At 48.3% G+C, this 27298-nt stretch overlaps 1 protein-coding gene across 3 annotated transcripts in view; it reads left to right on the plus strand.

Moving 5' to 3' along the window:
- IPO11 (importin 11) overlaps positions 1–27298 on the plus strand; it is a 90363-nt gene that overhangs the window by 42312 nt on the left and 20753 nt on the right. For 2 of the 3 annotated variants that reach the window (XM_078862005.1, XM_078862004.1), the window contains exons 15-25: positions 1662–1767; positions 2284–2410; positions 5322–5355; positions 6934–6974; positions 7912–8028; positions 8445–8558; positions 9993–10108; positions 16489–16565; positions 18406–18485; positions 20361–20441; positions 26932–27027. In XM_078862005.1, the coding sequence (XP_078718131.1) occupies positions 1662–1767; positions 2284–2410; positions 5322–5355; positions 6934–6974; positions 7912–8028; positions 8445–8558; positions 9993–10108; positions 16489–16565; positions 18406–18485; positions 20361–20441; positions 26932–27027 (989 nt within the window). The remainder of the gene's footprint in view (positions 1–1661; positions 1768–2283; positions 2411–5321; positions 5356–6933; positions 6975–7911; positions 8029–8444; positions 8559–9992; positions 10109–16488; positions 16566–18405; positions 18486–20360; positions 20442–26931; positions 27028–27298) is intronic. The other variant, XM_078862007.1, reaches the window with a different exon arrangement.

Raw genomic sequence — 27298 nt, forward strand, 5'->3', positions numbered from 1 at the left:
ATACATTGCACAACACACCACTACAAAACACTAAACTTCTATGTCACACACTACACTACACCACAATATTAAACTGAAAACGAATTTCTTTGGAACTGCTTTTTTTGTTTAGTTTGTTGTCATTCACCCACACCTCCGATTAGCAGTTCAACATACAAACGGACTTAAGAAACTTCCTCCGTTGTTTCAACCGCAGAAAATCTAGCGTACTAGCCACCACACCACGGCAGCATCCGATTGCTGGTGGCGTGCCTTCTTTTGTCAGCATGCTGCGCGGCATTGCGCGTTTTGATTTTAGCATATAGAATACAAATTTCCCTGTATCTGGCCGCTTTACACGGCACCAACGTAGCAATAAGTGAACGCGAAATGTATCGCCGTTCGGTGGTGCGCTTTTAGATTGGAAATTAGCGGCAGCTTTAAAGTAAGATTTAGCCCCTGAAGAAACAAACATCTCTTATCTTGTAGGTACAAATGCACGTAGGTTGTGCCCTCCCGCGCTGTGTGCGACGTGAGTTTGCGGGCTCGTTAACGGGGAGCAAATTACTCCGCTGTATTGCTCAAGAAAAGTCTCTGCAGCGATGGATTAAAAAGTTTTGCACACATAAAGATTCAGACTTTGTATGGGACACAGTCTAGGCATGAATGTGCGTACGTACGTATAAAGAGCTCTTTGTTTTTTGAGGTTGTATAGTCCTTTAAGGTACGGCTGTTCCCTTCGTATGGCACAGTCGGGAGCGTTTAGGGCAGTGGTTAGCGCGCTGCACAACGAACCCAGTGACCCGAGTTCTATTCCCAATCACAGCCACCACCAGTGACGCTTATCTAAGTATCAAGTAAAATGCACTCGGATATGGAGCTGGCCACCCACCCCATCACGTGTCGTGCTGACCTTAATATGTCGTCGCTAACAGCACTCGCCATAAAAAGTCTGTTCAGGCTTTATAGGGCATCTTTGTATATGACCTATAGGTGAATAGGGATGCATCGTTACAGTTGATTTATAGGATAACGACAGATGTGTGTATCGAATCGTGTAGTCATTCATGCTGTCGACTGCCCCTGTTCAAGTTCAAAAAAAAGATGCAGTGACATTTAGATGCCACGTAAATCTACATTGCCTTATGTAGGTTATATGTAATTGGGAAGCAAGCTGTGTGGCTGTTAAAGGCTCAAACATTCCCCAAATTGGTATAAAGAGGATTGGGACTCCTGAATTGAATTCTGACCCAGGATTCTAACAGTTGTTATCGCTAGCTTGCGTCTTTCTTTTAGGTGTGGTTGCGTCTCCACTGACGCCCTGTCCTGTTGTGTGAGGGGTGCCACGGTGGCTAGGAGATGTTAACTACCTCGCCTGGTATGCAGGAGGTCGTGGGTTCGATCCCGACCCTGACGCCTGCTGCTGTATATTTTGAGATTGCATGTTCTCCCGGTGGATTTTTCTCCGGGTCCTCCGGTTTTTCCCTCCGCATTAAGAAACATGCTTTTTAGAGTATTTGGCCGCGATAGATTTCCACGTGATAAGCCACTTCTTGCTTGAGTTATCAGTTGTGGCCAGGTCTCTTCTGAAAAAGAGCTATATAGCTCAGTGAGCCTTACCTGGTAAAGAAATGAAAATGGTGTGCTGCATCAATCCCTGGTTGTCCACGCACTGTCTCCAGTTTACAACGCAGTTGGCCTGGCTGCGTACGAGCTCTTTGACACCGTGGACTTTGATGAATGGTTCAGAAACCAGCTCGTCGTTGAGCTGCAGGTGAAGGACTCGAGGTGAGTTATAAGACCTGCCAATTCTGTCCTCCCGTTGAATTAAAATATTAACAAGAGAAGAATAAATGCCCTAAATCGCCTTGCATCTTGGCTACTGCCGCTCCCTCTGTGCTGCGGCCTCTTCAAATCCCTCCCCACCAAACTCTGCCGCAATACAGTTTGTTCCTGACGGTGCTTAACGTTTCAAGGGAAGCTTTGCGTATATCATTGATAAATTGGTTTGTGAGGATTGTCCATCGACTTACGCAGTAAGCGAGGTGAATACCAAATAATTGGTGCTTTCTATGCGTGCACACGTGACGATTTAATTTGTTTGACTATGTTGGGTGGTGGATGGTCTTAGGACCCAAATTGACAAGATTATTGCACGGCCCACACTCAAAACAAAATCGATCACGAATCGTAATTAGTGGCCCACGAAAAATGACGTGTGAAGTAAGTAAACAACAACAAAAATGGTCCACGGATTGCGCTTTGTGTGGCTTTCACCTCGCCGCGTGGCCGTTGCTGGTGCAGGTACCGGCTGATCCGCAGGCGGGTCATCTGGCTGGTGGGCCAGTGGGTCGCGGTGAAGTTCAAGCAGGAGCTGAGGCCAGTCCTCTACCAGGCGCTGCTTTCCCTGCTGCAGGATGCCGACCTAGTGGTGCGTCACCGCCCCCCGCCCCCCCGCTTTCCCTATCGTGGCATGTTGCACCATCTGCCACGTACCGCCAAGCTAAGTTTACTGATCGATTTGTCAATTAAAAATGTTGTGCTCGTGATAACCTGCATCGGATTATCTATGTAGGAATCAATTATTTGCAGCATTTTTTTTTATATGCTGCTGTGTATTATTTGGTTCACGTAACCCCCCCCCCCCCCACATTTGGTCACTAGAATTGCAGACCCATCAAGTGAAAAAGCCTTGAATCGTGGAGCAGGTGGCGAGTTGCTACACCCATTTAAATTACCCAGGAAAGCCTCGACTGGGTCTCCAGACTGCTGTTATTCATTCAAGAGGGTCCTTGATTATGGGTATGCCTCTGCTTTACCGAGTTGGTCACAGCACTTAATTGAGGGTAATTTTCATTGCACTCAGGAAGGACTCATTGTGACCCCCAGGAACTAGGGATTTATGGTATTTAAGAAGAGAACCCTCTATGTGCAATGTATAATCTTGGACCAAGGTCAAACCAATACGTTTTCTGAAATGTTTCACTGTGACCTTTCATCATGATTCATAATCACTTGTGCCATCTGACCCAAAAATCAGCTATTAATCATAATATCGGTGGCGAAAGTCTGCTACGTGTGAAATGAGCGTTCGTTATCGTTCGTGGTGGTGAAACCTCGCGGATTGCCCCGTACTCCGCGTAATGTAAGGAGCGACCGGGGCAGTGGAGGATGAACCCTTGTGAGTCTTCGCTTCAATCACACTGCGGTTTTATATCGCTGGATTGTATTTCCAAGAAAAAAAAATATATTCTTGCCCATACGTAGGCCGGCTTGTTCCTGTCGGCTTGGGCGCAAGGTGCCCGGGCAGTGGCGGCAGCCGTGGCAGCCACAGCACTGCTACGGCAGGGGCGTTGTGCGGCTGCTTCTCCTCCGCTGCTATGGCTGCGTTCGATTGGCGCCGGAAACTACGACGATGCGATCAACGCTCTCACGCATTTAATCCGCTTCGTTACCTCTTAACGCGATCTCACCCGCCCCCCCTGCCGCTTCCAAGGTGGCCGACCTGGCAGATAATGAACTCCCGGATGGCGCGTTGCGCCGCCCCCGTCAGACGTGATTGCTTTTCTCGGTTCCCTGCTGTGCTGCGTGTCGCCGGTTGTCTTAATGAGGGCTGTTTGCCCGCGCCCCCTTGCAAGCCGCGCTATTCAATCGGGGCACCCGGCGTGCTCTATCGCTGTCGGTTCTTGGCACACGGTGTTGACTTGTAATTATCTTGGGGGGCATTTCAGCGTCTGGTTGCATGAGATGCCGATGAAGGTCGACTTGTTGTTGATGTTTAGCTTTGCTCTGGCGCGGCTAAGCAATGCTTGGGTAAGTAAATGCGGAAGAGACTTTCACTTGCAGCGACGTGAGTGGGAATTGTGTTCTCCTGCCACCGAGTTGGCGCACGATACAAAGTGTCGGAGCACTGAGCCGGCACACTGCTGAGATCCTGGGATCGATTCTAAGCTTCAGCCACCCCTGATGAAAGCGTGTTTTCAAGCATAGCAATTTGCTGGTCTCAGCCCGATCACCAATTACTGCACCAAAAAAAGGAGACCTATCGCATTGTATTGGATATTTCAGCATATTTCAGTTGTGTGGATTTATCATTTTGATTAATATTTGTATTGCTGGCTTTCCTGGGTAAATAACTAATTATTATACATATCGTTTCGTGGAGCCATTTCTGACGCAAGGTGGTGCACAGCATCACTTCGAGAGCTACGAATGTAAATGTCGTTGTCGCCATGACAATTGGAATATGATTGATCAAAAATAGTATTCCCATGGTCTATGCCAGCAATCATTTGGCAGTTCAATCCGCCCAACTTTATTACGGGTGAGCAGCTCTGTGCTATTGGTTTCAAGTACAGCGTGCGGCGTGAGTTAATGCACCCATCTCACCTATCTGGAACCGGCCTGGTCCTGGTCTCGGTCACTGCCAGCTATGATTTTGTCCCGTGCGTGAAAACCTGACTTATTGGCGCAGACACATTGAACGCAACACTGACCCCCCCCCCCCCCCCCCCCGTGCAGCCAGCGTATACGTATTTTTGCTTCACTCGTAAAGTTGACATTAAAATATTTTCTTGGCCTCTGTTCCTTGGGGTGTTTTCACACACACACTCTTCCGTGAGAACTTTTCCATCGTGGCGGATAAGTAGCGCTGCTGAAGTTAATGCAGATCAGATAAGCTTCATTGGAGTTGGGAGAGTGCAACAGGGAATAAAATTCGGAATATATAGTTTGATAGATTTTATTTATTTCATTGGCGTTCCGTGACGATACAGATCTTAGTTTACACAATCATGGTTACATAGGTCGCGATACAAACGGCGAGGTTCGGTACGTGTGCTTCACATGTCCACAGGAATATGGAACAAAGTAAAGGAAGGAAAAAGATGCAATTCAACGAAGCAAATGCAGTTTGCTAAGTATGATCCACACAGCTTCGTCAGACCATCAGAATCTTGATTTATTTCTCACGGAGAAATACGATGAACTATGAAGCTCTTTTTCACAGATGTCCAATAGGGCTGGATCATAAAGTTACAACAAACAATACACAAACGATAGGAGTGCAAAGTACATCACTAAAAATGTATAAAACAGATTGAGTATATATTATTTAATGCATCATCGATTCGCGGGCAACATCACTGACATCCACCAAGCCTCTACAGAGGCTATTGAAAAGTTTAATCACCTCCATACACACACGCACGTATATAACTTTAACTCATTTCACCTTGCCACATGAAAGAACGAGAAGATTTGGCTCTCGTTGGTTTTAGGAACATGCTGTCCGGCAAATCGAAGCGCGGCCCTGACCGTAACGGTGTGTATCTCTTTTGCAGGTCCGGCTGGCAGCGGCGACCACCCTCAAACTTTATATCCTTCTTAAAGCGATTACACCCATTATATTTTTACTGCTAAACTAAGAAACTATTAACACTATTTTAATTTTACCGAGTAAGGCCCACTGAGCTCATAAAGCTCTTTTTCCGAAGCGACCTGGCTAACACAAATGAGTGGGTTATGATGTGGAAATCTATTGCAGCCAAATGCTCGAAATGCATGTTTCTAAATGTGGAGGGAATACCCGGAGGGCCTGGAGAAAAATCCACGCGACCACGGGGAGAACACGTAGACTCCAAATATACAGAAGGCGTCGGGGTCAGGATCGAACTCCTGCATACCAGGCGAGGTATTTAACATCTCGCCACCACGGCGAGATGTTACTGGGGGGAGGCCTTTATCCAGCAGTGGATTGACAAAGCTGCAGTTTTTTTTACTTAATTAAAAGATTGTTATCCTTTACACAAGAGAGCCAAATATTAAAAACGCCTGTGGGCAAACAAGAACTCGAGTGACATTTTTCTTAATTAAGAGTTGGATGCTCTCATCTGTGTTTTTCCCACACAATTGACCTCTGTGTTATCGATGTGGTACAGCTCCAATAAATCATGCATAATAAGGTGAATTTAGCCACCACTTCTGGGTGAACTTATCTCCCTAAAGGTTCTAAAGGTACAAGGTTTTGTCGCGTGGATAATGGGGGGTGATTTTGCACGTTGATGCAGGAGTTCCGCGGCTAGGGGAAATATTTTAGACCTGGCAACTCTTGATTCGTAATTTATTTTTGGGGTCAGATCGCCGTGTGAGTAAAATGTTGCGTCAGAAAAAATAAACCCTCCACCCGACACAGCCAATCGATAACGTCACGTGTTGACCAAACCTAACCAAATTATTACTGCTTCAGCAGCACCACCGGTGTGTTGTTTGAAGAGCGATCCTCACAACGCTTAACTGGGCACGATGTGTTACAGGTAGTTGCTCTCCCAGCAACACCGGTGGTGCTGAAGCAGTCATAAATGAGCGTGTTTGTTCATCACGTCGTGACTTTATTAATTGGCCGCGTCATGTAGAGGTGGGTGCTCGACACGCATTTTAATAACGCGACCGACCTGATCGCAAAAATGAGCTGCGAATCATAACATTGTTCACGAAAGCCCTCCTACATGTGTTAAATTCTGACAACACTTCCAAATGTCCGTGCGCCCCGTGATAGACGTGATCGGGCTGTGCGCCTGCCCAACGGTGTTTTGAAGGTCGCGTTCGGCCCTTAGTGATGTGTTAGGTTCCCCACCCCTAGTTTGCAGCGTCGCCAGAAGCCTACACTGGATGGGGAGTCGAACTCGCAGTTAGAAGGTCGCGAGTTTAAATCTCAGGGTTGGTTTTTCAGTCGGGCCTTTATTCAACCCGAGTTCGCCAAATCGGCACCCCTTTGTGGGAAGTCGCCACTTGTCACGTGGATCGACTCGTCCCCCTGCCATAGGAATGTGGAATCCTCACACCGCTGGTTCGTGGCAGGATAGCACGTCGACTTGTTTTCGCTTGCGAGAAGCATCGCAGGCAGTACCGCTCATGGACATTGTCTCCGGTTTTTTTTCTTGACGAGCCTCATACCTGTGGATGATTTTGACTTCAAGACCGAACAGTTCACGCCTGTAAGTAAGAGCCCATGAGAACTCTCGCCACTCGGGGTCTCAGCTCAAACCCCCCCCCCCACTCTCGCGGCGCCCCACTTACCGGCAGTGAATCACCAGCAATCTCAATGAGCCCCACACACACACACACACATGGACATTCTTAATTAAGCCCCTGTAATTATCTCGGTTGTATAAAACCGGCCGAACCTTCACCGTCATCCGTGCTTTCTCAAGCCCTTCTCAAGGGTTGTACACTAAAACCTTGGATTGCGAGCATAATTCGTTCCGGAAACGTGTTTGTAATCCAAAGCACTCGTATATCAGTTGTGATCACGTGACGCTCAGCAGACAAAGCGTATGCACGTACTACTCGTGTTGCAAGACCTCGCTCGTTTATGAAATGAATATTTATTTTTAAAAATTTGCTCGTCTTGCAAAACACTCGCAGACCAAGTTACTCGCAATCCAAGGTTTTACTGTATTGGGAAAACTTTCTAATACTCGTGCTCACTCAGCATCGAGCTGGTCTGAGATGACCGGGTATTTAACTGTTTGTTTATCGATTAAAATCGATTTGTTAAGCTGACACGCATTGAATGGCAAGTCAGAAATAATTGAGCATTTACAAAGTATGGTAATAATGCGGTCGTGTTGCATTTTAGGCTGTTGTAAAAACTGTGGAACGTTACAAACAACAAACGAGTCGAAACAATGGATTGTCGAAGCGAATCACGATCTTTAATCGCGACGCACCCAGCGGGGAATTTAATTGTAGCACGTCTTCTCATTACCCGACTGCTCCGCCGATACCCGAGCGTCGCCGGGCTCAACATCGTGGCTGTTCTTCGGTGGACGATTTGCGATCGGCTCGTCGTTTTCCGCGGTGCGCGCGGTGCAGTGTATCGACGTGACTGCTCTCTTCGCGCTAACCCCTCCGCACTTGTCTCCCGGTCAGTACCTCGAGTCCATCTTCAGCCTGCTCTTCCAGCTGCTGCAGAGCGTCTCCGACTGCGACTCAAAGATGCACGTCCTGAATGTCACCTCCTGCGTCATCGAGCGGGTCGGCTCCCAGGTGCTCCCTCCTCTTTCTTCGAATAAACTGATGTCTTACGTTGTTAAATCCAGCTGCTCGCTTCAGAGCACAGTGATTGTCTGTGGTTGCGTTAGGCAGATGCGGGCAGCAGTCAGTATTGTGGTTAACGCACTGGGCTACAAATCCAGCGACCCAAGTTCGTTTCTTGCTCGCGACCAATAACAGTGGCGAATATTTAAATGGTCCTGGACATCCCCTAAGTTGACTCAGCCTCAACGAAGTACCTGGTGCGGTGTGTAAACATCAGCACCGGGGAGACAAAGGGGGCCAGGCATGGTCTTGGCCACCCACCCCTTCGTGTGCCGTGCCGGCCGTCATAGGTGCTCGCTTAACAGAACTTACCCCAATAGTGTGTTAAGAGGCTCCACGGTGGGATCTTTGTCTTTGTTACACAGATAAGGCCGCATTCGGGCTCGCTTGTGCAGTACCTGCCGGTGCTGTGGAAGCAGTCGGAGGAGCACAACATGCTTCGCTGCGCCATCCTCACCACCCTCATCAACTTGGTGCAGGTGAGCATGTCGCCCGCTCGCCCTCCCTATCGCTCGCCCTCCCTCCCTCTCAGCCTTTCTCTTCTCTCCTCGCACTGCCCGCAATCATTTGGAACTCAAATCCCATCATCTCACTAAGCACTTACCACCTTGTTCGGTTCCAGAAACGTATTCACCCTTATTTATTACAGCATAAGCTGTGCTATTTGTTGCTGACTTGTTGGCGTTTTTGGGCCTTTGGGCCTGTGCTCAACAACCTTTGGGAAAGGGGGGGGGGGGGCAACGACTTCAGCCCTCGTTTCGTCCCTCCAGGGACAATACCATGGTATCGAGATGTTTACTACCTCGTCTAGTATACACAAGGTCGTGGGTTTGATGCCGACCCTGACGGTGCCTGTATATTTGGAGTGTGTATTTTTGTCCAGGTCCTCTTGTTTTTTTTTTCTTTCTCCACATTCGGAGTATTTGGCTGGTATACATTTTGACAAGATAAGCCACTTCGTTGAGCTATAATTTGTGGGCAGGTCGCTTCTGAAAAATAGCTGTATGTCTTCGTGGGCCTTATCTGGCAAAATGTAAGTAGTTTTTAGTTTTTAAGTAAATCTTTATTCGTTGCTTGAGCTCCAGCAAAAGAAAGAAGCGTCATATTTTGATATTGTTGGTATCGTGTAGGTTAATATCACGGCGGCCCTCATTGGCAAGCGCCAACGGGTACGTAAAGCACAATGTCTTTATTTTTTTAAATAGTCCATTGGGCAGCAGAAGTCTTTGGCAAGGGTGCAATAAATACTCAGAGTAAAGAGAAGATGGCACATTCGTTTTTGCATTTGCGATGGGATTCAGTGGAACGAAGGAAAGTGATTATGAGGTCATGTCGACCGTGATGACCTATTAACCTTGACCTTGATATGTACATCACGGGAGAAATTCAATCACTTCTGCACAATAGAGAACATAAATAATCTTCCGGATCTGGGTAGGTTAAGCTGCCCCGCCTGCGTAATTCATCTCGCTAACATCTCAACACGCCCCTAAGTCATTTTCACTTAATACTTCGCCGTAAAAAAATAAATACTTCCCGTCTGTGACCTTTCGCTTGGGACGGCAATTAATTTTTCTCGTTCTCAGTAGCTGTCGGCGGGCTCTCGTAAATTGAGTTTATGAACTGCAGTTTTTTATTTTTAGAAACCAATAGATGATGAGCACAGCCCTATCAAAGTTTGTGACAGTTAAGCGTTGAACACGTTTTTTGACTTGAGCGAAGGCAACGTTAGAAGAGCTCGGGGGGGTCCGGGGGGGGGGGGGGGAAGAGACGACGGCACGGAATTTTCTTGGCCGCGGGAGAACAAGCAAAACATGCGCTTTCCTCTCGCTTCCCACTTCCCACCGTCCATTACGGACCTCGCGTCGGTGCCAGCACCGCATAGTTTCGTCTGCGTTGTCTCGTCTCGCAAGGGCCTGGGTGCGGACAGCGTGGGCCTCTACCCGTTCCTGCTGCCCGTCATTCAGCTCAGCACGGACATCTCGAAGCCGCCCCACGTCTATCTGCTCGAGGACGGGCTCGAGCTTTGGTAAGAGCACCATCTCCATACGTCTGTTTTGTCAGTGACCAACCCCGCACGCACCCTCCCCCCCTCCGCCTCCCATTTGTCAGTTTTATCCCGGCAAGGCTGCCCGTTTGTCATTCAAATAATTTGATTGATCGTTCTCTTTCGTGCTTTCGAGTTGGTGCCGCGCACCGATCGGCGCGATGTCCAATGATTCGCCGCGCGAGCTGTGAAAGCTGGCCGGCACGTTCGACTGAAACGTCTGAAGTCCTGCTGTGAACAACGCGCGTGGCACGATCCGAAAACACATCGGCGAGCAAAACCGCGAAAAACCTACGCAGCGGTAGTGGTGGTGGTCATGTGATTTATCGGCATGTGCCGGATCAGTACGGGGGGAGGTCAGAAGTGGCATGTGTTGTTGTACCTGGTCGGGGTGTAGCTTCGCTCTTGATTAACCGCGTGATTGCTGCTCCCCCCCCCCCCGCCTCTACCATACAACATCAATCAGGTTATGCCTCGCTAGCAAAAATAAAATAAATAACTCCTGGTACATTTGGGGTGACGCAGCCCGGCGTGTTGCGTTAATTGAAGCCGCGTTTCCCGGCCGCATGCCGTGGCTGCCCGCAGCGGCGGTGGCTGCCGCAATCTGCCGCGTGTTGTTGTGCGCGCTCACCGTGACGCAGAGCGATGTACGTGGAACATCTTTGGCAGTTCGCTTTTTTTACTTTTTTATTTATTTCCCTCACTACCAGAAGGGACAGAATGTTGGCCGATGGAGTTTGAAAAAAAATGTTTGTGTACAATTATTAGCGCAGATTCCCATCCGGACAAAACGGCCCAAGAAAACACACACCGCCTTGGCGGTTTGCCTTGTTTTGTCGGTGATTGAGACGTTGGTTTTGCTTCATAAAAACAAAGATGACCACGAACATTGTTTATTAGGGATAATTTTTTTCTCACATAATTTTAAGCTTTTTGCTTTCAATTGCGGTCTACGTTTGTTTTAGAATATATACGTGGATACGTTTGGTAATTTTCTTGAATAATTTCTGAAATCTAATATTCGAGTCTTTCCAGATTGTTTACACAAAAGTAATGGTTTTCCTTGTTCACCGACTTTTTTTTGTTCATGAGGATCCTGCTACATTGGGATGTTTACAAAATTATTTTCATGATCGTTGGCTTTGTGTGGGAAGAGAACAGGACAAATCCCACCACACATACGAGGGCGATGAGACTCAAGAGCTCCGCACAGATGGGTTTCATCGATTCGTTTTGTCAAAAAACTGACCAACTCGCAGTGCAAGCCTTCAACACCTGGTTTTACCAGGCAGTCTCCCACATAAGTCCTAACCAGGCTCCACTATTGCTGATTTGGTCACGGACAAATCTCTTGTAATAATAGAGTTAATGGAATTGTTCCTTGCGATGAAAAAAAAATATAAAAAATAAAACATTGATATGCCATCTCTCACCCATGGGTCAACTAATCCGGTCGTTTGGAACATAATGGAGCAAACGTCAGATTTTTACGATTCATAAAATCTCCTTGCAGCACCTGTGGTTTTTGGTTGCCCACCGTTGCGTGAAGGTCAGCGCATGATTAATTGTGGAGGAGTCCTGATGACATTCACGAACGGGACATCTGGGGACGAAGTCATCCTGAAGGTTGCGTCCTTTCTATTCTTTTTTAATGACTGAAAACGCTCGTTTACGAGAGCTCCTTTGGTTTTTAATGGGATGGCATCGCACGCGCGGGGATCCGTGGATGGCGGGCACAGGAGAGAGCATGCATTGCAAATCATCTCATAAATATTTACCAAATTAAATAGTAAAGCTGTAATCTCGCGCCTATTAGTGCGGTGGGCTTAGGCGGCAAGCTGTCGTTTGCTCGCCTTTTGGCCCGTGTATTATTAAAATCTTAAGTAAGTGGGTTCATTATTTTATTTGTTCTGCGCGTTGCATTTTATTTTTGTGTGCTCGCTTGCCCACTGCAAGTGCGTCAACCGTGCACCAACCGTGGGATCTGGTAGAGAGTAGCAGAAAGTGTTGGCGAGATGTGGTGGTGGAATCACCGATTTTGGCAACCGTAAAATCTCGGCCTATCCAGGAGTTCTGAAGACAATTTTTATTTTCAGCAGGATTCCGCTATTATTGAGATATTTACATATATGTTTTATGTTATGGGTTAACATCACCGCTGTAGCCAGTAACTAGGAGGCACTGCCATTCGCCACATTGTCCAAAAATAAATGGGAATAAATTGCCTGAATCAAATCACGGACGTGAATTGTTCCACACCTTATTATAAATCAGTTTAATTTGGCTTGTAACGGAGATTCAAATGAGCCAGTTTATTAACTCTTAACACTTATTATAATCTGGATTGCCGTAGCCATTTAAATTGATGGTCGCGGTGTCGAAGGATTTTTTTTTCGCGTGAAAATACAGTGTCGTTTTTAATAAGTGCGGTTGTAATTGCTTTATTATTGCTCATAATACGTACACATTTACAGTAAGCGTAGGTCATAGTTTATTGTGTACGCACCATGACCTTCATTTGGCAAGCAATTCTTTCCCTATTCATTAAGCCTAACCTGATGGACCCTGTCGATAACAATTTAATATTAAGACACTGGCCAAATTATAACCGCTTTTAATTAAGTTGCTATTTTCGTCTTTTTAAAATTATTACACATGTGTACACACACACGCGGGCTGCGCACGCCGCGTTAAAATAAATTTGTGCTTGTTTGTTCGGAAGAATATTATCGGCACGTTAAATACGCATAGGTCACGCAGCGCAGCTGTTCCAATGCTTTTTATTCGCTTGTGGTGGTGGCGGCGGTGGTGGTATTGGCGTTCTCGCCTGCGCGCGTGCGAGCATGTGATATTTAAGAGAGAAACAGGAGCCCCGGTTTGTAGACACAGTATTAGGCCGGCATTTGGTTAAATATCCCGCGCGTGTACGCTCTTGCCTTCTCTTCTAAGCAAACAGTCGGGTCAATTATGCTCGCGGCGCAGAGAAAGGGGGCCCAGTGCTGACGCTGGATCTACCTGGGACACGATAACAATTACCGGGCTTCCATTGAGAAGCAGGAGAAATAACTCCGATTGGTCTAATCCATAGTACATTTGTGTTGAGTCATTTTAGGTGCGTTGGTTGTGGATGGAGGGGAGGGGGGGTGGGGGGGAGGTGTGTATGGTTGTTTGACCATACTTCACCACGCTGGTCATTGCGTGTTGGTGAAGAGGAGCACGTTTTCTCTCGCCTCGCAGGTTGTATGTCTGTTGAACTTCTTTCGCACCATACGTAGTCAGCCAACCGTAGTAATAGGAGGTGAGTATCGAGGCTGGTACGTGTGTCCCTATCCAGCACTTGAGCTACTCAGATGTATGAGGCACTCGAGTGAGTCTCTTCGCCTTGTCGCCCACAAACGAGTCGGATTGGTCTCACGACCCCACCAATCCGCCTGGCTCCCGCACACGTGCCAATTTGTTCTGGCCTCCATCTCCGCGGTGGCGGCGGACGTCTTGGCAACGGACGTCCGCTCGGGCGTGTCCACACCTTCGGCCGCCGCCGCTCCCGTCGTTTTCCACGGCCCGCCAGACCACCATTGTCCTCTGAAGCAACTCTCGTCCTGCCCGAACCCCCCCCCTCCCCCCCCCAAATGATGCGTAAAAAAATAACCCTCGGCTGAAAATCGCTGCTTGCTAGCAAGTAATTGCTCAACTTTTTTTATTAAGTTGCGCTAATTTAATTGGAGCGGAACATGTAAGTCACACCTGAAGGGAGGGTTGGGGGGGGGGGCGAGAGGGCTTTGTATGGAACGGGGGGGGGGGGCGCTCGCCGGACGGATTGCTAATGGCGTAATTAACATGGGGAGGCAAGCTTCGCCGGGCGACCTTGCTCCCGCGGGGGCGGTGAGCTGCAGCTGATGATATAACGCTGATTGACACTTGTGAAATTAGGCGCGGCGTGTGCTATGGGGGGTGGGGTAGGGGGTGGGGAGGAGGGGGGGGGTTGGGGGGCACCTGTCTCGACCGTCGGCGCATGGGCCCAGCGGTCACCCGCACGCTGACGCCGCTTGCGCATCACTTCTGTCAATCTGGCCGCGTATCGGCATGCTAGGGGCGGCTGGGCTGAGCGGGTGTGATTGCACGTACAGCTTGGGTGAGTGTGCGTGATGTGTGTGGTCGGGTAGGTGGGTGGGTTAGTGCGTGATGTGTGTGGATGGATAGGTCGGTGGGTGAGCGAGTGTGGCTAGGGTGAATGTGTGTGGCTGGGTAGGTGGGTAGGTGAGTGTGCTTCGAACCTGACGATCTGAGTTCGATTCCCGCTCACGGCCAACACCAGTGACGATCATCTGAGCCGGTCCTGGGCCTCCCCTACGTCGACCCAGCCTCAAATTAGTACCTGGTTCGGTGTGGAAACATTGCTACTAGGGAGATAAAGGCGGCCGGGCGTGGGGTTGGCCACCCGCCTCGTGTGCCGTGCCAATCTTCATAGGTGTTCGCTGACAGCACTTGCCCCAAAAGTCTGTTAAGGCTATGCGGGCATCTTTGTCTATGTGGCTGGGTAGTAAATAGGTGGGTGAGTGTGGCTGGGTGGGTGAGTGAGTGTGGCTGGGTGGGTGAGTGAGTTTGGCTGGGTAGGTGAGTGAGTGTGGCTGGGTGGGTGAGTGAGTGTGGCTGGGTGGGTGAGTGTGGCTGGGTGGGTGAGTGAGTTTGGCTGGGTAGGTGAGTGAGTGTGGCTGGGTGGGTGGGTGAGTGAGTGTGGCTGGGTGGGTGAGTGAGTTTGGCTGGGTAGGTGAGTGAGTGTGGCTGGGTGGGTGAGTGAGTGTGGCTGGGTGGGTGAGTGTGGCTGGGTGGGTGAGTGAGTTTGGCTGGGTAGGTGAGTGAGTGTGGCTGGGTGGGTGGGTGAGTGAGTGTGGCTGGGTGGGTGAGTGAGTTTGGCTGGGTAGGTGAGTGAGTGTGGCTGGGTGGGTGAGTGAGTGTGGCTGGGTGGGTGAGTGAGTGTGGCTGGGTGGGTGGGTGAGTGAGTGTGTGTTGCTGGGATCGAAAGACCACAAGAGCCGCAAGGCTTGTGGCGCGGGTTTCTGGGGGGGTGGTGGTGGGGACCGCGGGGGGGGGGGGTCTGATTATTTAGGGTGTCGGCACTCCTCGCGATATTAACCGTTCACTTGGCCTTCCTTCCGCAAATTAATTAGCCGCGCTTACAACCACGGCATTAAAGTGACATTGTAGGTAATGCGGGCGTAATTTAATTAGCGCCGTGCTCCTCTTTTTGCCCCGTTATTACTCTTCCGCTCCTGAAGCGCGCTCCCAAACATTAGCCGCATTTCGGTTATGTTTCCCCGCCGCATGGCCGCATTGCAAATCTTCCAGATTGATCGTCGCCCGAGCTGGCCTTGACTGCAAATTTATTTTTACCTTTTTTTGTTGCTTTGCGCCGCACAATTCCTATTGGTTGTCTGCGGAGGTTCGTGAATTTGTTTCGCAGGGTGTCGGTTTTCGCGGATGCATGCGTTTGTTTTATGGTCTGTTTGCGAAGTCGTCCTGTTTTACAATTAGCTGCAAAGATAAATAACGTCGGGACTGAGATGTGCGTGTGGCCATCCATTTCCCGCTTTTCGTTAGTCGCCGCAAGAAATGTCTCCTTTCTTTTTTGGTTTCCCACTAACAGAATCTTAATAACACAACTAGAATTACGTCTTATATCTAAATTTTGAGCTGAGAAAATAAATAGACACCGTGGTCTAATCCGCTGGAAATTATTCTTTGAGAGCAAATGTTGAATGCTCGGTTTTTGTTTTCTTAAGACTCTGCACATCTCCCGAGCGTGCGGATTAAAATAGAGATTAAGGAAAGGTCTGCCCTGCCGCACAAACACAGACCTTGCAAAAACCTTTTCACCCCCCCCCCCCCCCCCCCGTGATTAATGCTGCCTTATAGCCGTAGAGTATGCAGCTGGGTGACATTCTGGGCGTCTGCGCTATAAAGAAGGCTTATTTCCCAAAACATCAGCCTCGCTGATATCAAAATGTAAAATCAGTTTTCCGATCAAATGAGGGTAACACTCTGCTCCTCAACCACCATTTACCTCTTTAATGCCAGTCGTGAAATTTCTACATTGGCGTGGCAGGTGTCAGTCGTTACATAAGGAGCACTGTATGTCAGCGCTCACTCAAAAGTGGCGTGAGGGTTTTCTGCATAGGTCCTGATGAAGAGCCATTGCTGAAAATGTGAGCAGACTGAATATGAACGATGTGAAGTCCTTTATTTGATTCTCATCAGAGTCTCAACACTGAACCTACCCTGTCACTCGGGGTTTGGCTGCTGTGGCGTGGCCGGTGCGTGTGGCTTGTTGACGTGCGGCATGGCGTCTGCTGTCGCGCTGCCAGGTTGATGACACTGGAGAACTGTCCTGCCGTCATGGCTGAGCTGCTGCACATCTTCCACAACATGCCGGCCATCCTTGGTACGCCGCACTCTCCACAGGGACCCGGCGTTCGGCGGATGCGACTAATCGTACGACGCGTTCTCACCCGTCTCGACCTAGTCCTCAGCACGATGGATCGAGATTCGCACCCACCCATTCTTGCTCAGACTGAGAGACCCAAAGCTCAAGACATTAAAAAAAATCTCAAACTGACCGAGGAACTCTCAGATCAAATGTTGTCCGAATTTTAATGAAGTCTCCACATTCAGGGTCGTGATAAGACTCAAGAATTTGTTCGTTTTCTCTTTGTTGCGTTTTCAGTTGGCCGGATATGAGCCATATCCCTAGGCAGGCTGTAGCTCGTTTGGCCCCTACGAGAGCATTTGTGGGCCACGTTTGACCTGTGGGCCACCAGTTTGAAGAGTGGAGGCTCCTTTCAGCAGTGGTGTGAGCGAGCAGTCGCAAGGTTGCACCTTTACCCTTTTGTAAAGACCAGGAGCTTTAGTGTTCTAGTAAGTAAACCTGTAAGGGGTGAAGCTCATCCTGGCCTCTATAAAATCCCCCACGTGAACCGGCGATTGAACCGCAAGGATCCATATAACAACAACAAAACTTGGAACAATTTTTATTGCTGCATGCGGGTGATTCCAGATGCTGCATAAGTAATGTGCTCAGTTCGCCACATCTCTGCTGACAGAGTATTCCCAGGCAGCAGCTTCGCTTCATTAATGCTCACCTGCCGGTGTTTAACTGCTCATTAGACAGCTATTGTTCGCGATAATTGAGAGCAAACTTACAATAGGTACAATCAAGTACGCATTGCCAACGTCGTGCTCCGGTCTGTGTACGCAGAGGCAATGCGTGCAGTACTTGAATGACATTCTGAATTATGTTATAGGTGGGATGGTGTGTGTGCACACATACGGGTGTGTGTGCACACATACGGGTGTGTGCTAGCGTTCATTGTTTAATTTCTCATAAATTGTCAGTAATGCATGGAAACTTATCAGCACCTCGACATTCATCATCATCATTACTTTTGCAATTTCGTAGCAAGCGTGCCCATTAATTTCATTTAACCCAATTGTGTTCCTCTTGGGCAGTGTAATGAAGCCGGTGCAATGCAAACGGCAGGCCCATGAATATAAATTGGCCAAAAAAAAAGTGTAAAGTTTACGCTGTCCCGAGCCTTCACAAATTTGAAATTTTATATTGAGGCCATGAAACTCCCATACTTAGTCCGCCCCGTGTCACCGGCGCATTTGGGAAAACCCTAATCCTTTCCACTTCTCACGGTCTTGTGCCGTGAGCGATGCAACCCAGCGTCACATGGCCCCACCAGCTCAGGCCACGCCGCGTGATTGACCGATGCCCTTAAATGACGCGGTATTATTATAGACGGACCTCCCCCGTGAATTACCTTGTCCTCGCAGGATATGTCGCGTTCGTCTCGACAGCTTCTCTAACCCTCTTTGCCTATTACGACAGAACCATCTGAAGTGACTAACTCATCCTAATTATTTGCGCTTTACACTTATTTTCATATATTTAAAGGGTTCTGTCAAGTTTTGCCACAGAAGTGGGCGACATCCCTCCGTGTAATTACAATTGAGTCATTTTCAGGTGATTTCTTTAGCATTGGGATGTTTGGCCAATGCCAGTTACAGTGTATGCTTTTTGTTTTTAATTAATGGGAGGAAACCAAAGAACCCGGAGGAAGCCCATGCAGCACAGCAAGAGAGCACACAAACTCCACATAGACAGGCACACCCGAGTCTGGAATTGAACCCAGGTTCCTCTTGCCATGAGGCACACGCGTTACTACGGCGCCACGGAAACTGAATGGATGGATGCGCTTGCTCCTGCCTGCTGTTTGCAGAACTGGGCTCGGAGAACATGCAGATGTGTTTACAGATCGTGCGGGCCTACGCTTACTTGGCTCCTGTCGAATTTCTGGAGGTGAGAGCTATGTTTTATTTACTGTTTACCGCCACACCCATCCCCCCCTCCTTGTCAATCCCCTGCTGCCTGGTATCCCCACCCCGCCCCATGCAGTGTCAGTCACAGGCGTTGTTTGACCGTTTTTCACCACGCTGGTCTGTGCGGGTTGGTGGAGGAAAAGGGGATGGGACCAGATCAGAGCGCCACTGTGGCGAGATGTTGACTACCTCGTCTGGTGTCCATGAGGTTGTGGGTTCGATCCCGACCCCGAGGCCTGTACATTTGGAGTCTGGATGTTCTCCCCGTGGTTGCGTGGATTTTTCTCCGGGTCCTCTTGATTTTCCCTCCACGTTTAGAAACATGCGTTAAGAGTATTTGGCTGTTATAAATTTGGACGTGATAAGCCACTTCGTTGAGCTATCATTTGTGGCCGGGTCACTTCTGAAAAAAAGCTTGAAAACTCAATGGGCCTTGTCTGGTAAAATATATACTTTTTTATTGTTCTAGATCATTTTTCACTTGCCGCTACTGTTTTACACGGCTTGTGAATTGAACTCGGGTCGCCCGATTTACAGCTCGCTCGGTGCGCTAACTGCTGTGCCACCTCTCCTCCCACGCAGGATGTGAGATGAGTGTCCTTTCCGACAGCGTTTCTCCACTCCAGACCTCGCCAACCACCCGCGGTCCGCATTTTCCTGATTTACCAATCCCTTCTACCCATGTGCAGAATGAGCCACTGCACGCGCTGCGTGGCTGCTATCGGGTCCGTCTCCAGGAATGGAGTTGAGAAACATTGCCTTAATGCCTTCCCATTAGCTTATATGTAGTTCGCACAATACTGTATTCCTGGGGCACTTTACACGCAGCTTGTATTGCAGTGAAGGCAAAGACAAAATCTCTCATTATATAACTGGGTGCATGGATTTGTGTATGTCTGGGTATATGCCTGGGTCGGTGTGCGGCTGATGCATGGATTAACATTGAGGTTTAAGACGATAATATGCAGCATGTTGCGTGCGTAAGAATGCATATCCTTGGATTTATGCATGTAATGTGCTTACATTACAGCAATGCCAATGATATACACACTTTAGAAATGAGACGTTATAAACTGAAAAAAAAAACTCTACAAACGAGACTGTAAAAACGCAACAAGAAAGCGAATCAATCCTTGAATTGGTTTACGGCCCTGATTCGTGCCAAATAATGCGAGGGGGGGAAGGTTAGTTGAGTGACCTCATTGTGAACTCAAATCCCATACGGTTTAACACAACCTCAGTGCAGTGACTGATTTTATTGGAGCAGTGTGGCAGAACATCTGGTCGTGAATTTTTTTTTTTTTATCAAACTCGTGTTGGACATCCTGGGACACAAAAAACAAAGACCAAAGATCCCCCGTATAGCCTTAACAGATTGTTGGGACAAGTGCCGTTAGCGAGCACCTATCAGGACCGGCACGGCACACGATGGGTGGCCAGCACCATGCCCAGCTGCCTTTGTCTTTCTAGTGGCAATGTTTACACACTGTACCAGGTACTAATTTTAGGCTGAGTCGACGTACGGGTGTTGGCCGTGAGCGGGAATTGAACTCGGGATGTTGGGTTCGTCGCACAGTGCGCTAACCGCTACGCTACTGCTCCCACGCACACGCGCGCACTCAGCGTGTCCATATACAAAATCGAAACGTGATCGTATCGTCGCGTCTTTGCGATGGAGGCAAGAATGCTGCCAGGATGGAACCGACGGCTCTTCGCGATTTGCAAGCCCAAGTGGTTGGCTTGTTCTTGGAACCTTGAGCTGTCATCTGCCTTTGTGCCGTATGGTAATGGTAACCTCGGGGGCCTTCTGCTGGATGATGAATGCTCGCATGTAAATGTTACCGCGTCCCCGCAGAGCTACGGGGCCACGCTGTGCAAGGCATTCTGCGACCTGCAGGCCGACATCACCACCGAGGGGCAGGTGCACATCCTTAAGGTGAGTGTGGTGTGTCCGTCACTCTACGTGTACGTGCTTGTCCCGTTCCCTTAATTGCAATCGTTCGCTCTGCTCTGTTCTGCCCACCTGCTCACCAGTTTTGTCGTTTGTTTGGTAGCACGCACGCACGCGCTCATGCGCACATTCTGTGTCACTCATTCACCCAATTGCTCGCTCGCTCACTTGCTCACCAGCTCGCCTGCTCTCTCACTCATTCTTCCTTTCAGTTACCCGCTCGCTCGCTCATCTCTCTAACCTACTTGCTCACTCATCCACTCATCAGCTCGTTCTGCCACCATCCCGTGCAACTCGCTCATTGTGGAGACTTAACATGCAGAAAATGTTATTTGCGATGTGTGCAATATTGTGGAGATGTAAAGTTTAGGCTAATAATGGCTGGAACGAAAACAAGACGGGCGAGACATTCAGAGACACAAAAATGAGGCAAAAAATAATAATTTAAATCGTTGTGACCCTGGCTCGTGGCATTCCATAAAATGTGGGAAGGATTGAAAAATTATTAAAATTCCTACCAATATAAAGGTGACTTACAAAACAGACAGCTACAAAGGGGATGGAAAATGAATGCATTCTCGAATCAAAATCGTGACCTCGAATCGTGACAATCAATTTAATTCTTGCACGCCTCGCGACCAGTTGTGCTCCTTATCCGAGACAAGGGCGAGCAGGGAGAGGGGGAGACAGAACCTCCCTCCCCCCACCCCCCCACCCCCCCACTTGCCACTCCAGAGACGATGGATGGAGGAGGGGGGGCCGTGTCCCCACTATAATTAGACTGGTCCCTGTAGCCGTCCCGACACGCGGAACCTCTTGAGTGTGTGCGTCTCTCTGCGAGCTACAGCGACGGGGTGATGGGGGGGGAGAGAACCCTTGACTTTTGCCGCACTGCAGTGGCCTGGTCGACGGACGGATGGATGGACGGACGCACGAGCGAGTGAGCGAGTCACTCCGCCGCCGTCAGTCCCGCTTGACAAATGCATTGCTGGCCATGGAGAAATGGCATTCCAAGCTGGCAGTGATCGACGGGCGAGGGGAGGGTGGAGGGGAGGGGGTAGGGGGTGGGGTGTTGTAGCCCGGGCCCTTGCTCACACCGACACTCGGGTCATGGTGCAAGAGCCCCCATTAAGCAAACGGAATCCGGCCAAGCGTGACCCAAACTGTTTGCATTAAAGTTATGGAGCCCGTCACTTGGCGCAGAATTAATGGGGGGAACGTAAGGTGGTGCACACAGTGTTATAGCTAGTCAGGATTTTTGCGCTCGGTGAAGGTGGCGTTACTATTGATTTTTTTATTATTATGTTTGGAATGTTTCACTGTGGCCTCGTTTCCCGGGTTTGTCCTTGTCAGCACTGCCGTCTCCACGCGTGTGGAACTTACACTTGCGCACCGAGCCCCCCGTCTCCTTAGAGGCCTTCACACTTCTCTGTGCCTGTCGCTTTTTATCGCAGTGTCTCCCTGGGTTGCTCCATGTCTGACTTGGTGTCACTTTCCATGTCTTTATCAGTCTCTGTCTATATCTCCATGTCTCTGTGTCTCTGTCTATTTGTGTCGTGTGTGTTTGTCTCTTCCTGTGTTTCCCTGCCGCATCTGGCTCGAGCGTCTCTCTTTACGTCTTTGGCTCTCTCTGTTTCTCTGTCACCTATCTATCTCCGTGTGTCTGTTGTATCTATTAACTGTCGGAGAAAAGTAAGCAGACCTGGGCAGAACGCGTCGCTGGATGGGATGAGCGCCGGGGGTCGAGACTAACCATGGCAGGCAAAGGGAATGGCAGGCAAAGGGAGAACTCGTGGGGACTGAGCGATGAAGCCGGCCCATGTGCAGGATCTAGATGAAGTGTTTGTATGGCAGGACCGTAAAGAGACTGTGATGGCACATTGAGGCTTTCATCCACCACTGGATCACTCGTGGCTGATGGTGAAGATTGTGTGAACAAAGATGGGGAAGGGTTACATATACAATATGCATATATATAATGATCTGACCCAAGCTAAAGACATGTACATACAGTTATGTTGTGAGAAATATAAAAAACATCAGCGTGCAAACAAGCCTGCCTGCGATGCTTGCAAGCCGCCGCGTTTTGTAAATAACGGAAATAAGGCAGAGCGCTGTTTGTCCGCAAGCTCGGCGGGGCGCTTCAAAGCCGTCACGTGCAGCGCCCTCCGCGTGCAGCGCCCTCCGCTCGGGTTTCACGAGACGGAGGCGCTGTTTGCCGACGGCCGCCGCTGCGCCCGGCAGAACTGCGAAGTCTTATTAGGTCCGTAGCCAACCGTGCGAATCGGAAGGTGCGACGGGGAAGGACAACAAACTAAACACAAGAAAGCTCTTCTAAAGAAGCCTATATTCGCCAGAGAAGTTGTATCTGTGTCCCTTCAAGCCACGTTTAAACTTTCAATTGAGTTTGAGTGTGTTTAATGTGTTATCCCATTAGGCTAGTTTCTCGAATGTTTTACACGGGAGATCCGTGTTACTGCATCAGTACAGCAACAACAACAAAAATGCGCGCGACAAAAGCATCAATATCGAAGACGAATTACACCACGTGTACAGCATTCATCATCCAGAAAAAGCAGTTCTCAAGAAATTAGTTTTAACGAGCGTAACGTTAAACAGGTTGCTTGATCGTAATTCATTCTGATCGTGTTAGGAGACCACGAAGAAAAAATTACACACGTTATCAATGCGGGGGGGGGGGGGGTGATTTAAATTTGATTGCCCTGGGGGTTAATAAAAAGGCGGTGTGATCTCATCGGTACGGATGAGATTCCGGTGCGCCGGTAAAAGCTGTTCTTATTGGCTGTCCGAGCGCATTCACATATGCTAGGTAGGGAAGAACATGAATCAGCCACTCCTTTGATCAGTCTGGGTTTTTTTTATCCTTTGAACTTGTGCCAGCTGCGAGCGCTACGATTGTATCCTTGAGCCTACCGGAGGTGAAGATTTGACGTGAAGTTCCATTTTTGAATGTGGAGCGGTGCACGAGAGAGCGCGAGGGGCAGGTCGCGTGCGGGGTCCGCAAGCCCCCCCCTCCCTGCTAAAATCGTAGCCGTTATTGCTGGGCTCTGGAAGAGGTGTGGGGAAAACCTTTACTTACAGAGGGTCAAATAGGACTTTCAAATAGAAAAAATATATTCCATTTGGCAGGTTTCACCTCGGCACCATCCTAATTTTGTTTCTTTCACTGAACTATATATAAATTTTTAAAGATTTTTTTTATTTTCCTAGGTAAGGCCCCCACTGAGCGATATTGCAGCGGCTTTTGGCTCGTCATGTAACAAAGACGGTCACTGCATTGCGCACTTTCAGATGTGCTTCGGCCGTCTGGAACGCCGCTCCTTCCGATATTAGGAAGCCACTGAAGCTTTCCACTTTTTAATCTAGATTGAAAACGAATTTCTTTAGAACTGATTTTTGTGTTTAGTTTGTTGTCCTTCCCCCACACCTTCGATTAGCACGGTTGGCTACGTGCGGTGCGAAAGCAGTTCAACATACATACGTAGCTTTTTTTCAGAAGCGAGCAGGCCACAAATGATAGCTCAAGAAGGCGGCTTATCGTGTGGAAATACATAGCAGCCAAATAATCTAAACGCACGTTTCTGAAACCTGGAGAAAAATCCACGTGACCACGTGGAGAGAGACATGCAAACTCCAAATATACAGGCGTCAGGGTCCGGATCGAACACACGACCGCCTGCATACCGGGAGAGGGAGATAACATCTCGCCACCGTGGTATTCAAATAGTAATGCAAACAAAGATTATGTGAGTGTCGACCGAGTGTAAAGAATCCTTTGCGGTGACAGAAGGGGCTGAACTCGCGTAAAAGTTAGAGGCATGGTGTTGCTAATTCTGAAAAAACGATCCTCTCGTTCCCGAGGAGTGCAGGTCACGTGTTTGCTTGGCACATACGTGTCCTTTACGGGACGTTTGGAAACGTTAGTCTCGTGTGATCACAGGCCTTGATAAATGCACATATCCTGAGCATAGAATCGGTTGCAATTCATTCATTTCTGTGTTTAATCAGTGATAAATAACTTTATAGCTCATCGGATTTCTCGAGTATAAATAAATATTACGAGTGAATATATTCATCAATACACGCATGGATGTGATACTGCATTACGGGAGGCTCATTGAACTGTGCGAGTGATGCTATTGCTCCTCTGTTGCAGTACATTTCCCATAGAGTGCGGATTTATACAGCATCCAAATGTGACCGCATCTCAAGATATTGGTCAGAACAGTGAGCATATTTATTTGATCTATGGAGAGAGAGAGAGAGGCAGTGAGTCATAGGTAGAGAAGAGGATTGTCTGTAGCCTGGACTTGGACACGGAGACAGGGAGTTGACAGTACGGACGGCTGGGGATAAGGGACACCTGGACTGTGTGGGACACTGGAGGAGAATGAGTGGTATCTCACTCAGCAAAGGTTGACTTAATCTGGATTGTTTGGTCTGTTGGAAATTCTGAATTATTACATATATAATAATTCCATTTATATAGCGCTTTTTATCAAGGATCTCAAAGCGCTGTAGAGGACACATCAGCAGCAGACACTCAGCATTAAACTTATTATATTACAAATACATTTCACAATTCCATTTAGTAAATGAACTTCAAGTTTAATCAGTGGAAGCGTATACATAGCTTTTAAGACACATTTTAAAAAAATGTCCACAGATTCAGAGATCCTGATATCTCGTGGAAGACCGTTCCATATCCTGGGGGCAACACGGGAACAATCTCGGTCACCCATCGACCGAAGCCTTAACCTGGGAATGCAGAGAAGATCTGCATCCACATATATATATGATAACCGTGACATCGATGACCGTGGTTAAGTGTAATTGGGTACATTTTATATTAAATGTATTCATCCTTGTACTCGCGGATCATTGTGCTCCATATGGACATGTAGTCTTGTCCAGGAGGCTTGGCCAGAGGCAATGGGACTCCTAGAGGGACATTAGAAACGGCCCACTGCTTTTCTGCCCTTCGTGAAAGTTGATTTAACTGTCCGAAGTGAATGGTTGGGGAATGGATTTAAGTCTTTGAGGGAGTGCACCTGCAAACCTGACGGTGCTTAAGTTGTATTGGCAATGTTTGTTGGCAAGGCTGCGTGCACCTGTTTTCACAACCTCGGAAACGAAATAAATTCCTTTCAGAAGAATGCAAAACAAAGCGAAGAGGCACTGTCGCTTATTTCTTAGAACTCCAGCTGCTTTGATAACATCAATTATGAATTTTGGTCTGTCACCAAGGAAATCTTTGGCAGTGTGTTGTCTTCAGGAAATGCATCAAAACTAGTGCATTTGTCAGCAAAGCGCACGCTGCATACCGGAGTGGATTTTTGTGCAACCCGAATAAAACTGTAAACAATATTGATCCATCCCCCGTAATCATAAAACGTGACGGGTCCATTTTTTTAAAGTTGTCATTCTGCCAGCACACAGAATGACTGCGACGTGGTTCAAAACCAGGCGCCCATGGCGAGATGTTAACAACCTTGCCTGGTGTACAGGAGGTCGTGGGTTCAATCCCGACCCTTACACTGCCTGTATATTTGGAGTTTACATGTTCTCTCCCTGGTTGCGTGGATTTTTCTCTAGGTCCTTGCGTTTTTGCCTCATTTGGAGTATTTGGCTGCTATCATTTGTGGCCAGGTCGCTTCTGCAAAAGAGCTATGTAGCTCAGTGGGCCTAACCTGGTAAAATGAAAAAAATTGTTGAGTTCAAGTTTAAGCTCTTTCCATGATTCAAATCTGCATATCGCCATTCGCACTTGAGGGTCGGACCGCGGTCAGTCTGCCGGTCTATTCGAAATATCCGATTATTGGAAACAATAAGGGAGTCAATTAAGCCTTGTGCATCTGCTTATTTTTTTGTTGCTCCAAATGTCAAGGGCAGAAAGTATGGGGGGTTTGGGGGGGCGGAAGGGCTACTGATGTTTGTACTGAAAAAAAAGGGAGACATCAAAAGAATTCTAAGATACGGTTAGAAATTATTTGCTCCGTTGCTTTTAACCGCTCCAGTCATTTGTCTTTCTAAAAAAAACACCTTTGGTCTTGCGGTGTGCACATCATTTGCACGCATGTGCGGCACGCGTACGTGTGTGTATGTGTTGGTGTGTGTGCGCGATGAGCAGTTGTGCAACGATTTTTGTGCTATGAACCCGGCGACCCGGGTTCGATTCCCGCTCACGGACAACACCGGTGACGATTTTCTGAACCAGTCCTGGGCTTCTCCTAGGTCAACTCGGCCTCACACTTTCAAGTACCCAGTGCAATGTGTAAATATCAACACGAAGGGAGAGTTAAGGCGGCCGGGAGTGGTGCCAGAGACCCACCCCCCCCTCGTGTGCCGTCCTGGCCTTCACAGGTCCTACTCGCTAACAGCACTTGCCCCAAACAGTCTGTTCAGACTATATGGAGGAGCCTTGTTTTTGTGTTGTTGTGTTTGTCATTTGCAGATCATTGAAAACATTCTCAAAGTGCACCCAGTAGCAGGGCCACAGATTTTCCACCCACTCCTTCCCAGCATCTTCAAAGGGATCCTGGATGGGGAGGTAAGGGACTCGAAGCTTTAATCTTCATATAGAACATACGTACACAAATATATATATATATATGCCGGCATTTGTATGTAGTCGTTTTTTTTGCTCTGCCTGTATGTATGTTGAACTTCTGTCACACCGTACGTAGCCAACCATGCGAATCGGAGGTGCGGGGGAAGGACAACAAACTAAACACAGAAAGCAGTTCAAAAGAAATTAATTTTAAATATATAGATTTGAAAGTGCATCGCTCCAGTGGCTTCCTAATATCAGAAGGAACTGC

The sequence above is a fragment of the Lampetra fluviatilis genome, chromosome 13 (genome assembly GCF_964198595.1).
Source record: "Lampetra fluviatilis chromosome 13, kcLamFluv1.1, whole genome shotgun sequence".
NCBI classification, from domain to species: domain Eukaryota; kingdom Metazoa; phylum Chordata; class Hyperoartia; order Petromyzontiformes; family Petromyzontidae; genus Lampetra; species Lampetra fluviatilis.